The sequence below is a fragment of the Piliocolobus tephrosceles genome, chromosome 15 (assembly GCF_002776525.5).
Source record: "Piliocolobus tephrosceles isolate RC106 chromosome 15, ASM277652v3, whole genome shotgun sequence".
In the NCBI taxonomy this organism is placed as follows: Eukaryota; Metazoa; Chordata; class Mammalia; order Primates; family Cercopithecidae; genus Piliocolobus; species Piliocolobus tephrosceles.
The window spans coordinates 45,626,362-45,640,567 of NC_045448.1; the positions used below are offsets into that span (position 1 = coordinate 45,626,362).

General features: G+C 36.9%; 1 protein-coding gene across 3 annotated transcripts in view; it reads right to left on the bottom strand.

Annotated features, from left to right (window-relative positions):
- The window catches only part of SRBD1 (S1 RNA binding domain 1), a 227,066-nt gene that overhangs the window by 18,917 nt on the left and 193,943 nt on the right, over positions 1-14,206 (bottom strand). For all 3 annotated transcript variants that reach the window (XM_023223849.2, XM_023223850.1, XM_023223851.1), the window contains exons 18-19: positions 13,109-13,285; positions 7,988-8,167 (exon numbers count right to left, since the gene is read on the bottom strand). In XM_023223849.2, the coding sequence (XP_023079617.1) occupies positions 7,988-8,167; positions 13,109-13,285 (357 nt within the window). The remainder of the gene's footprint in view (positions 1-7,987; positions 8,168-13,108; positions 13,286-14,206) is intronic.

Consider the following 14,206-nt stretch of genomic DNA (forward strand, 5'->3'; position numbering starts at 1 on the left):
ATACTCATGAGAAAATCTCTCACAGACAAATGGAAAGGCTGGGCTACAGCTTAGAAAGGCCTAGACTAGGGATGTTAAGACATAGGATTTGAATTATATAGTCAGGTAAGAGATACAGATGGTCATGTGTGTGGGTAGAATCATCCAAGGGAGCAAGTAGAACAAGTAGAAAAGAAGATGAAGATCAAAAGCTTGAAGAATATATACATCTAAAGGGCCACAGGAGAAAGAAAAACCACAGACAGTATAAAAGTCATGGTAGAAGGTCGGTAAGTTGATAGTGTCAAATGTGGCAGAATGGGTAAAAGAGTTAAGAATGGAAAGGAGATGACTGATGATTAGTTGAGAGAATAATTTCGGAAGAGGGGTAAGGATAGAAGTCAATCTGTAAGGGACTGGGAGAAAGCAGGCAGAAAGAATTAGAGGCAGATAGTTCTGAGAGGGTCAGCAATGACAAAAAGGAGCAATGGGTTAGAAGGTCTAAGGGAAAGTAAGATAAAAGGTGGCCACAGCTTCTAGGTTTTCGTGAGTGAGGAATAGGCAGACCCCAGCAATAATACATCTCTGGCCAAAAATGATGAGAAGAAGTGAAGATATTAAAGATACAAGAGACAGTCATAAAGCTTTATAAAGCTATTATAAAAAACTTTATATATTTGGCTGCCACCCCCCACCACCCCTCAAATTTAGAGGTGAGGCAGTTAAGACACAGAGATCAATACAATGGGCAAGGTCAGGAGTCCTCAGCAACAACCTGGAAGAAGTCAGGGTGGGGAAGGAAAGAAAATCAAGACATGGAGGAGCAGTGTAGGGAAGGATGGGGCAGAATGAGTAAAAATACAGGGACAATCTGAAGACAGGATTGTAAGGTAGTTTTGAGTTTTTTCAGTGAGGTAAGAAGTGAAGTCACCAGGTGAACGTTACAAGACCTTGAAACAAGTAAAAGGAATTTAGAATAGAATGGCTTCAAAGAACTATTGAGGGAAAATCTATCTGTAGCAACAGTGTAGAGCAATACTCTAAATCCCATGTTTCCCTTATATCTTCTATAATATGGGTTCTCTTGCCATATTTAATTGACATTCTACCTCCATTCTCTTGCTGAAAACCCTGCTCTGGCACTAGGATGAACATGCTACTCCTGCTCTGTACCATACTCCTCTCCTAAAATAAGAATATAGCAAACACATGCCTCATATAAAAAACATGATGGAAGGGAATTATTTTTAATGGAATATTCTTCAGGAAATAGCATATCTGCAGCAGAACAGCATAAAATTCTACATATTCTAGAGAAGAATCCATTTCTTACATATCCCTTAATAAAATAAATCAGCAAAGTTTCATTTATTCGAGGGGGTAATGTTTTCTTGAGAGAAAAGGCAGTGTCCAATTTCAGCCATGTGATGATAGAGAATAACACTCAAAGACAGCATATTCCAGATACTTTTTTTTTCCTTAAGAAGCACATGTAACACAAGCCCTGTTACTTTTCTGTGCAGAATAACACATAGAGTCTTTAGGGTACAATACCTTTAACTGGAAAGACCATTATGATTTCATTAAAATCTGGCTGCAAGCTAGCTTTTTCATTGTAGCCTAGTTAAGAGCTCAAGCTTTAAACTGACATAGACCTAGTTCCAATCTTGGTTCTACTAGCTAAGTTAGCTTAGACAATTTACTTACCCTATCTGAGACTCTGTATACTTGAAGAAGTGGGAATAATAATAGTACCATAGTACCAACCTCATAGGGTTGCTGTGTGAGGTTTAAACATGATGATGCTTCTAACATGCTTGGTAATGAGGAAGTAGTCAATGAAAGTTGTTTGTACTGGACCATTAACTATTCCAAAGCTGGCCTGAGCTATATTTTTCCGTCTCCAATCTTTTAAGTGCCTCTTCCTACAGAATGAAATCCCTAAAAACCTAGCCTAAATGTAACCTTCTGCATAAAACTTTACAAGATTCCCCTATCTGGAAATGAGTTCTTTTTCCTGGGAACAACCTTTATGCTTCACAAAGGGTACTTTCTAATTGTTCAGCACTACTGTGATACCTGTGAATGTAAGTTTTATCGCTCCCCAAGGAGTTATTAGGCTCCTTGAGAGCATAGTCACCTCTATTCATTTTTATATACTTCAGCCCCTACCACAGTGCTCTGTACATTCTAAGTGATGAATAAAGTCATCACCAACAAAAATCAGAGTAATTATTAAAATAAAGAATACAAAGAATATGGGGAACACTGAACTGATCTTAGAGATGAGGGATCTTAAGACACAACTTGCATAAAAACCAAAAAAAGGTTTTACTTCATAACAATTAAACATTCATATTTCAAAAACGTAACATTATAAGCAGATACAAAAGGTGAACAAGTAGAAAAACAATGCCAGTCCATAAAACAAAGGGCTTTAATATACAAAGAACTCATACATAAATAGGGCTTTTTAAAAATTATATAAATAATAAACACAAACAAAAAAGTTGACTTTCTTTAAACCACTAAATAACTCAGGCTATATACCATAATCTCAATTTTCCTAAAAACATATGAGACAGACTACCATAAACACGAAAGGAAAGACGTAATCATGTTACATTTTGATGTATTTGTGTGGGTGATATTATGGAAGGGTGAAATTAAAGGCATTTAATTTCCAATAGTTTTCTGATACAACTAAAACACGAAATGTACTGCAACAAAAATTCTTTTAATAGAACTGAAATCAAACCAATGATGACCTAACCACATCTTAAATGGGCTTTTTTTCTTCCCTGGGAAGACACTTGTATGAGAATATATAGAGTATGAACGACCTATGATGGGTGATGTTTAAACTAAGCGTACTTGATAGCCAGAAATTGCTATCACAGTTCCAAACTGGATGATGGGGACGGCAAGATAAATTGCTAATTTCATCTCTAGGTTTCACACTTGATCTTAGCCAAAAGGCTGAGAAGCGATAATCTCTAGATTTTAAAGGTCAGGGGTTAGACTGCAACAGAAGAAACTTCCCATTAACTAGTTCACAAATACCTTCCTTCTGAGAGACAAGCACAGTCCCAAAGGAAACAGACAGAAGGGTGAAGTCACTAGCAGGGCATTTATATTTCACATGCAGAAACTGGACCACATAAAAGTTGGCAAAAAAAAGTCCTGTTTAACAGGAGAAATTCAAGATTTTTCAGGTTTGAACACTGCTGATGGCATTATAAATCAGTGTGTTACTTGGTGACGTATTTCAAGAGCCACAGAAACTTTTAAGCCCTTTAATAGAGTAATTCTACTTCTAGGAATGCATCATAATGAACCACTATTAGCACTACTATAGCTAAAATAAGTTACAGTTCAATCACTTGATGAAACATTAAGCTTTTAATGAGAGGGATATGTAGAAACAAAAAAAAGTGCTTACAATAGAAAGCAAATTGACAAAAATTGAAAAACTTCTAAACCATATTATAATTAGATTATGGAAACAAACAAAAACATACGTTATAAAAGATACTGGCTGGATGCGGTGGCTCATGCCTGTAATCCCAGCACTTTGGGAGGCCGAGTAGGAGGACTGCCTAAGCGCAGGAGTTCAACACTAGCCTGGGCAACATGGTGAAGCCCCGTTTCTACTAAAAATACAAAAATTAGCTGGGCATGGTGGCACAGCGCATGCCTGTAGTCCCAGCTACTTGGGGCTGAGGTGGGAGGATTGCTTGAGCTCAGGAGGTTGAGGCTGCAATGAGCCAAGATCACACCACTGCACTCCTGCCTGTGTGACAAAGTGAGACCCTGTCCACATTCCCTCCCATCCCCACCCGCCACCAAAAAAGACAGTGATTTGCACGGAACAAAATAATGTAGTCCCCATGTACACCTCAGAATTACTGCAAGAAGTCTATGAAACCCTGTGCACATATGCACCTTCTCATCAAACACTAAAAAGACAATTACTATGGAACCACATTTTTTTTTACATTAAAAAAAATCAGAACCATGTCCCAAAGTTGAGAACAAGACAAGGATATCTACTCTCACCATTCCTATTCAACACTGTACTGAAGGTCCCGGCCATTGCAATAGGCAAAAAGAAAAAAAGAAAAAAGAATAAAGTAAAGAAAAATAAGAAGCATGAAGATTAAAATGGAGGAAGTAAGGTTTAATATATTAACTGATGAAGTAACTGCTTATATAGGAGAACTTAAGGAATCTACAAATACCTAGTAGAACTAGTAAGTGAATTTAATAAGTCTGCGGGATATAAGGTTATTACACAAAACTCATATTTTTATATATTAGCAACAAACAAGTAGCAGCAAAAATTTTAAAAACTCCATTTACAATAGTGTTGAAAAACATATAATACATTTAATAAAACACATGCAAAACCTGTACACTGAAAACTAAAAGACACTGCTTAGAGAAATAAGACCCAAATAAATGCTAAGATATCATAAGCTCATGGACCAAAAGAATTGATAAATATTATTAAGACAGCAATAAGACATTTTTTTGGTCTCTAAAAAAAAGAGGTAAACCACAAACTGGGAAAAAATATTCATGAATCATATATTTGACAAAGTACATTTTTATATATGCAAGATATATTAAAAACCCCCAAAACTCAATAAATAAAAGGGCAAACAATTCAATTAGAAAATGGCCAAAGAGGCCGGGCACGGTGGCTCAAGCCTGTAATCCCAGCACTTTGGGAGGCCAAGACGGGCAGATCACAAGGTCATGAGATCGAGACCATCCTGGCTAACACGTTGAAACCCCATCTCTACTAAAAGAAAATACAAAAAACTAGCTGGGCAACGTGGCAGGCGCCTGTAGTCCCAGCTACTCGGGAGACTGAGGCAGGAGAATGGCATAAACCCAGGAGGCGGAGCTTGCAGTGAGCTGAGATGCAGCCACTGCACTCTAGCCTGGGTGACAGAGACAGACTCCATCTCAAAAAAAAAAAAGAAAAGAAAATGGCCAAATAATACAAACAAATATTTCACAAAGAAGATATACAAATGACTAGTAAGCACATTAGAAAGTGTTCAATGTTGCCAGGGAAATGCAAATTAAAACCACGTAGATCTTTCTACACACATTAGAATGGCTAACAACAACTACCTAACATCATATGACAAAAATGCGAGGCAACCAGAATTCTCATGGTGAAAGTGTAAATACGTGAAATGGTACAACCAGAGGGGTTCTAAGAAAATTAAACTTTCATCAGACTTCATGACTTATCAATTCCTCTCCTAGGTATTTTTCTAAGATAAATGAAAACAAAGGTCAAAGGCAACAAAAAAACTGTGCAAGAATATTCACAGCAGTTTTACTCAGAATGGCCAAAGACTGGAAATAAGCAAGGTTCATGTGATATTGGGAAATACATATCTGGCTTTCCTCCCGTTTCCCTGCAAAAAGCTCCTAAAAACTTTGGAATCTCCAGAGTGATAGAGTGTATTTTGTATGACATGACTGGTAGCTGGGGTCCCCTAGATAGCTTCACAATAGGGGACGGTCACCAGAAAAACCAAACAAGTGAGCAGAGGGGTTGTCACTTTCAGCTCCAGACCCCCAACCTCCAGGGAGAGGAGAAGGGATGAAAGTTGAGTTGATCACTAACAGCCAATGATCCAATCATGCCTATGTAATGAAAACCTACTAAAAACCCAAAAGCCTGGGTTCCAATGAGCTTCTAGATAGCTCAACACCTGGAGGTTCCTAGAGGGTAATATGCCTACGCAGAAGTTCCACATCCTTCCTCCCATATACCTTCCCCCTCTACCTTTCCCTACACATCTTCTCCATCTGGCTGTTCATCTGTATCCTTTGTAATATCCTTTAGAATAAATGGATGAACATTAAGTAGATGTTTCCCTGAGTTCTGTAAACTGGCAAATCAATTGAACTCCAGGGTCGTAGGAATCCTGAAGTTATACGTCACAACCAGGCCCCTGAAGTCGGGAGTAATCTTATAGTACTGAACCCTCAACCTGTGGGATCTGACACTATCTCCAGGTAGACAGTGTCAGAAATTAACTGAATTAGAGGACACCCAGGTGATGTCTGCTGGATAATCTGCCGCAGAATTCACTGGTTGGAGGGGAGAAATCCCTACATATTTTGGTGACCAGAGGCCACAGAAGTGTTCTACGTTGTACTGAATGTAGAGAGTATAAAAAAAAGTTTGGTATTTCCTGTACCTCTTAGATTTCATTAACAGGGAAATAGATAAGCTGTGGTATAGTCACACAATGGAATATTACTAAGCAATAAAAAATAAGCTACTGGTACTTGTTACAACACGGATAAATCGCTAAATATGATGCTGAAAGAAGCCTTACACAGATGAGTACAATTGTATGGTAGAGGGAGAAAACTAATATTTGGTAGAAAAAAATCAAAACAAGTAGTTACCTCTGGGAGGCTGCGGCAGTAACTGATTGGAAGAGGTATAATGGAATGTTTTCAGATAATAGAAATGTTCCTGATCTCAACAGCAGTTTGGTTACACAGATGTAGGTATTTGTCAAAATTCAGCTAATACAAACTTAAAATTTAATTGTATGTAAATGTGACCTCAAAAGAAAAAAATTGTAAAGAATTATCAAATTGTAGTTAATTATTTGAATGCTGACGTATTTAGTGCAAAGTGTACCAAGGTCTGCAACCTTCTTCGGAATGCATCAAAAACATAAGATGGGCCAGGTGCAGTGGCGCATGCCTGTAATCCCAGCTCTTTGGGAGGCAAAGGTGGGCGGATCACTCCAGTCCAGGAGTTCGAAACCAGCCAGGACAACATAGCGAAACTCCGTCTCTACTAAAAATACAAAAAATTAGCCAGACCGTGGTGCTATACACCTGTAACTCCAGCTACTTAGGAGGCTGAGGCACGAGAATCACTTGAACCCAGGAGGCAGAGGTTGCTGTGAGCCAAGATCACACCACTGCACTGGGTGACAGAGAGACCTTGTCTCAAAAACAAAACAAAACAAAAAAGATGGATGGACAAATAGATGGATATGTGGAAAAACAAATACAGTAAAATGTTCATGATAAAATCTAGGTGTGGCTATATAGGAATTCACTGTAAAATTTTTGTTTCCAATTTTTCTGTATGGTTAAATTTTTTCATCATAAAACTTTTGGGGGAAACCACAAACTAGCTGGATGTTGACAGAATATTATTTTTTACTTCTTTTTTCTAAGTTTTCTATAATATACTATAGTCTTTTAAAATATTTTTAAAAGAAAGCAAATTAATGACATAATGACATTTACTAAAATAATCAAATATAAGTGATTTTAAAACAAAAATCTCATTTTAGATTCAATAAAAGTTAAAATATTCACTATATTTCTTATACTGTCATATAATTCAGTAAGACTCTTTTAAAAATGTCATTATGTAGCAAGTCACTGTTTTTGAACTAATTTAAAAAATTTAAAACTAATTAAATATGCTATTAAAAAGTTTTTTCTTTTTATGCCTTAAACTTCCCTTATACTCAAAAGCTTCCCCCATGTCATTCTGTTAATGTATACTCACTAAAAGTATATCATTTCTTAGATTTTAATAACCAATAACCAATAAAAATATTACTTAAGAAAGCTGAGTTGGCTGTATACTTTTAAAAGGGTTTTATCTTTAGAAAAGCCCAACTTTTATGCCAGGTTCTAGTCAATTGTGTCTTGTTAATTTTCAAAACAAACAGAGGGGAGTGCCATGCAATTTCCATTACACACACTTCACCATTAGTATCAGGGTTTATTAGCTTGACAATGCTCCAGGAGTAATGGCTTCATTCCTCACTGAAATAAAATAATGTGCCACATAATTCAGCAATGCAGAACTTCTGAAAAATGTTGTCACATTAAACATGGTCATATTTTTCAGTTTCCATTATGCCAAAACAAAGGCCATTTGCTGTAAAGAACTCACTCTGGATATGGAGAATTTCCACATGGGCCTCAGACTTACCTCATTGCTATGTCATATGATTCTGGATGAATACAAGTTTGGTCCAAAGGATTTGGCTTCAGTAAAACATTCACTGCAGTTTTGCTCTTCTTTTTGCCCTGCTTCTCATTTGTGACCTCAATGTCTGCTGAAGATGTAACAGCAACTCCTCGAATTTGGCCTGAAGATTCAGTTTGCTGACTATGTAAAACCAGAAAAAAACACATTTATAAAAAGGGGAAGGTTGGGCAGAAAAGTCTTCAAATTAAAATGTGCTTATTTCTCTGTCATACAAATATGCAAAAACAGCAACCAGATTCTGACCTTTCACTTCATAGAAACTACCACTTATTTGTTTAAATCACTGGGAAAAGGGCTTTCTGTTACTTAAAGCCAAAAACATTCTTAACTGATTGTCTGTATAATTGGCATTCTAGGAGAGAAAAGAGGAAAATGTAGGGAAACAAAATAATATTTCTCAAAGCTAAGAAAAACAAGCTCTCAAAAGAATCTATTGAGTGTAGAACAGGATGAACAAAAAAAGACTCATACTTGGCTAAGCACAGTGGCTCACGCTTGTAATCCCAACACTTTGGGAGGCCAAGGCGGGCAGATCACCTAAGGTCAGGAGTTCAAGACCAGCCTGGCCAACATGATGAAACCCTGTCTCTACTAAAAATTAAAAGATGAGCTGGTTGTGGTGGTGCACGCCTGTAGTCCCAGCTACTTGGGAGGCTGAGGCAGGAGAATCGCTTAAACCTGGGAGGCAGAGGTTGCAGTGAGCTGAGATCCTGCCACCGCACTCCAGTTTGGGCCACAGAGGGACAGACTGTCTCAAAAAAAAGAAAAGAAAAAGACTCATACTTGACGTATCATGGGTAAACTTTACAATATAAATAATTTTTTAAAAATTCTAAAAGGCTTTCTTTCTTTCTTTTTTTTTTTTTTTTAGATGGAGTCTTGCTCTGCCACCCAGGCTGGAGTGCAATGGCCGGATCTCAGCTCACTACAAGCTCCGCCTCCCGGGTTTACGCCATTCTCCTGCCTCAGCCTCCCGAGTAGCTGGGACTACAGGTGCCCGCCTCGTCGCCCGGCTAGTTTTTTGTATTTTTAAGTAGAGACAGGGTTTCACCGTATTAGCCAGGATGGTCTTGATCTCCTGACCTTGTGATCCGCCCGTCTCGGCCTCCCAAAGTGCTGGGATTACAGGCTTGAGCCACCGCGCCCGGCCAAATTCTAAAAGGCTTTCAAGAAAGAAAATTAAAACATTACTTAAAAAGGATCTGGAATCAGACTAGCATCAGATTTCTCACTGGCAAACATCAGATGTCAGAACATAGTGGAACAATATCTTAAAAGTTCTGAGAGAAAATGATTTTGAATTTAGAATCACATACCTAGTCAAATTAGCACTTGAGTAAGAGGGCAAATTGAAATCGTTTGCAGGTATGTAAGGACTTAAGTATAACCCATACGACCTCTCTAAAAAGAATTTCTTAAGGATTAATTCTAGCAAAAACCAATAAATCGAAGAAAAATGATCATATGAATTACAAGAAACAGTGTAGAAACAACAAAAACTGATTAAATTAAGTAAATGCTCACGAATGATGTAAATATATATACATTATGTGTATATACACACATAGTATGTGTATATATGTTAAAATATACATCTATAAAAACATATTTTTATAGAGTGTATATATATATAGTGTATGTGTATATTATATACACATATACACATGCATATGGTGTATATATGTATATGTACACACGCATAGTGTGTATATGTACAGACACATATAGTGTGTGTATATGTAAAGACGCATATAGTGTGTGTATGTGTACAGACACATGCATATAGTGTGTGTATATGTACAGATGCACAGTGTGTGTATATGTAAAGACGCATAGTGTGTATATGTACAAACGCATATTGTGTCTGTATATGTAAAGATGCATATAGTGTGTGTACAGTGTGTATATGTACAGACGCATATAGTGTGTGTATATGTACAGACAGATGCATATAGTGTATGTATTTACAGATAAACGCATATAACGTATATGTATAGACACATGCATAGCGTGTATATGTATAGACACACGCATATAGTGTGTATATGCATATATACAGGTTAAAAAATAAAAATATACATTAAAAAAAATTTTTTTTAATACGGAGTCTTGCACTGTTGCCCAGGCTGGAGTGCAGTGGCACGGTCTCGGCTCACTGCAAGCTCTGCCTCCCAGGTTCATGCCATTCTCCTGCCTCAGCCTCCAGAGTAGTTGGGACTACAGGCGCCCACCACCACGCCCGGCTAATTTTTTTGTATTTTTAGTAGAGACAGGGTTTTGCCATGTTCGCCAGGATGGTCTCCATCTCCTGACCTCGTGATCTGCCCACCTCAGCCTCCCAAAGTGCTGGAATTACAGGCGTGAGCCACTGCGCCTGGCAAAAATATTTTTATATATGTATAAAATATATATAGAGAGAGAGAAGGGGGAGGGGAGGGTGATGAGAGACGGGGGAGGAGGGGAGGGGAGGGGAGGGGAGGGGAAGGGTGGGGCGGGGCGAGGCGAGGACTGGATTGAAACTAAAATCCCAGGTCGTCTTATCATGGGAGGTAGACAGATTTGAAGAAAGAAAGATTGGGAAGGATACTGTTTCTAGTTGTCTCTAAGAGGACAGAGACACCTATTAACTCCAGAGGTCAGTAACAAATTTAAGGATGATCATCAGAAGAACAGAAGATGTGCAACTTTGAAATCACTAAGGAGAGATAAAGATGAGATGAGATAACAAGGAAACAGAAACCGTATTAACTGATAAATCTAATAAACAGCCTAAAAGGAAAAGAAGAATCAGAAAGCATGATGGAGGCAAAATACATAGAAGAATAAGCCCAAACATATAAATAAATACAACAAATATGAATGTATTAATATCAGATTGAGTAAAACCATGAAATCTAGCTATATGTTTCTAAGAGCCACATCAAAAATGTCATAGAAAGTATAAAAATTAGGAAAAAAAAAAAAACCAGGCATATTTTGAAAAGGCAAATATAGTAACATTGCTAGCAAATAAATTTCAAAGCAAAATACATTAAATGTGGTAGCAATATTCCATTCTGAATAAACCTATGAACTATTCAGGAGATGTAACAGTCACAAATCTTCAAGCACCTAATTATCAGCCGGAAAAATACAAGGCTTTAAAACAAGTTCAATATTCATCAATAAGACACTGATTAGACTAAATTATAGCCCATCCATACAATTAAATATTATGCAGACAATATAAAGAATAAAAAGTTAGAAATCTATATGTAATAATTTAGAAAGAGATCCAGAAGACTGAAACAAATAAAGTTTCAAATAGTTGCAGAGCCTGATCCTTTGTGTATACATTTTTAAAATAATAAACATATACAAACAAGGTGACATAACTGTAAATTTACTTTCTGGAAGCAACATATAAGAAACTTTTTCAAATGAGACTTGAGAGGCATCTTTTACTTTTTGTTCTTTTTTTATACTGTGAGTTTTTTTGGTGTTTTTTGGGTTTGTCTGTTTTTGAGATAGATAGGATCTTGCTCTGTCGCCCAGGCTGGAGTGCAGTGGCATGATCTCGGCTCACTGCAACCTCCACCTCCTGGGTTCAAGCAGTTCTCCTGTCTCAGCCTCCTGAGTAGCTGGGATTACAGGTGAGCACCACTACATGCAGCTAATTTTTGTATTTTTAGTAGAGACAGGGTTTCGCCACGTTGGCCAGGCTGGTCACAAACTCCTGACCTCAGGTGATCAACCGCTCCTGGCCTATGCTGTGTTTTCTAACCAAGTGTTCAAAGAACATATAAACTAACAAAAACAGAATCATTTTATCTTCAATTTTTTTCAGTGCTGGCTTCTAGGTCTCATGATCTATTTAGAAAGAATTTCCATCACTCTAATGCTCTGCAAGATTTCCCCATGTTTTCTTCCGGTGCTTTTAACAGTTTTACTTTTTTTTACATTTAAGTCTATGATAAATCTGTAATGTATTTGGGCATAGGAGTGAGAAGTGGGACTATAGCTTCCTTCACACATAATGAATTACCGGCACTTGTCATAATATCACTTGTTAGATAAGTAATCAATTTTACCCTACCATTTGAAATGTCACCTTTACTATAAACTAAATTCTAACTATGTTTTGGTGGATTTCAGACCTTATTCTGTGCTATTCCTACATCAAAAGCAAACTGTTTAATTACCACAGCTTTATAATATATTCTAGTGAGGCTTAATCAGTCTTTTCCAGAATAAAGGTTATCTTCCATATGACCTCTATTATAATTCTGTCAAAAGAAAAAAGTACACTTGAATTAACCAGGTAGTCCCAAAGTAGTAGACACGTAAATGTTCTTTCATGATTATACCATGCTAAGAAGTTTATCTAACAAGCTTTCATGCTTTCAGGATTAGAAAGTAAAGAAGTTTAGCTCTTGATACACACAACTGATAATCAATGCTTTGGTCTATTTTCAGTGAGGAGGGAGTGGGGAAACATATTTATGCTTAGGGAACAGCTATGTCAATATAAAGTGGTCACTTTGAAGTCACCATTGTCACCTCATCTTGTACCACTCCTTCCCATTTGCTATGCTCTAACTGTGTGGGCCTTTCCCTCATTTCCTGAATACATCAAAGTTGGTCCTGCCTTAGGACTATGCACACTTAGTGTTCACTTTGCCTGGAATGCTTTCTTTCTGATACCTGGGTGGCATTTCATTCAAAACTCTGCTCAAATAAGTTTTCAAAAAATAAGGAATCTAAAGTAGTTGTATTACTCCCCTAAGACAGTGTCACATATCCCTGCTTCAATTTTTATAGCACTTCTTGCCTTCTGAAACTACTAATTTTACTGGTTTGCTTATTGTCTGTATTACACGTTAAAATATAACTCCATGAGAATGCAGAATTTGCTGACTTGCTCATTGCTGTATTCCCAATGCCTACCAAAGGACGCTCAACACATATTGAATGAAGGCATGAACAATGGACACTTAGAATTTACACTAATCAGGAGTAGGATAGGTAACAATAACAAGAGAGGAGGTTGACAATAGAATTAAAGTGTATACTTATAATCACCTGCAAAATGTTCGGATATAATCCTGGTTGATTCTGATGAAGCCAGCACACTGTTGGAAGGATTTTGGACCCAGTCCTCTCACTTTCTTCAGCTGTTCTCGGTTGATAAAGGGTCCATTTTTCTCGCGCCATTCAATAATATTTTTGGCTCTGTTGGCATTGAGTCCTGCAATATGCCTAAGGGGGAAAAAAAAAGGCAAACTGAAAAGAAGATATCATCTGAAAAGACAATGATATAAAACATTTGGATCATAAAACAACTGCAATGACATATCCTCATATGTCTAAGTTAAGTTAATCCAAAGGGGAGTCAAAAAAAAAAAAAAAAAAAAAAAAACAGAGGGGAAAAAAAGAGTTGTGCAAGAGGAAAGAAAAAAAAAAGACAAAACCAATAGCTGTCATAAAGATGCTGATAAGCTGGCTAACACTGATGCAAGAAAAAAATGTTCCTCACAGTTTTTCTATATATTCATATTCCTTATGTTTCTGGATAAAGTAATAATTTTGCCTATTTTTTTCAGCATACATACAAAGTGAGTTAGAAGAAGTTATAATAGCTACAACTGTGTTGTACTAGCTTTTTTGTGTGTTAGCCTGTTCTCAGTAATACAGAGCTGAACTATAGAAAGGTCCTTATCTGTAATTGTCATGGTTAGTATATATTATATATAAAGACTATATTAGGTAGTTTCCTTGGTGTTAAAAGATTATTTCAGAGAATTTCAACTCTATTATGAAATTCCATATATGAAATTATGAAATGTTTGTAGCTGTGTTAGAAAATCAACAACTTAAAATGTAAGGGATAGTTTCTGCTATACCTGTTTCAGCGAAAAAGGTCCAGATCAGAGAATTTCATGCTGCATTAGCAGATTTGTGTAATAAATGCAAAACTGTGAACAAAAAAGCAGCTCTTCTAAAACCACGGGGGGAAAAAAGATGATATAACATGTGATTATAGCATGATAAAAATTTTGACAGGTTTCTTGTAGAATCAGGGTAAAAATACAGTAACCACACTTTGAACCCTCAGAATTTATCTTTTGGTTACTGCCAGGTTTGACAGATGCATGCAAGAGACTTAATTATTAGTGAAAA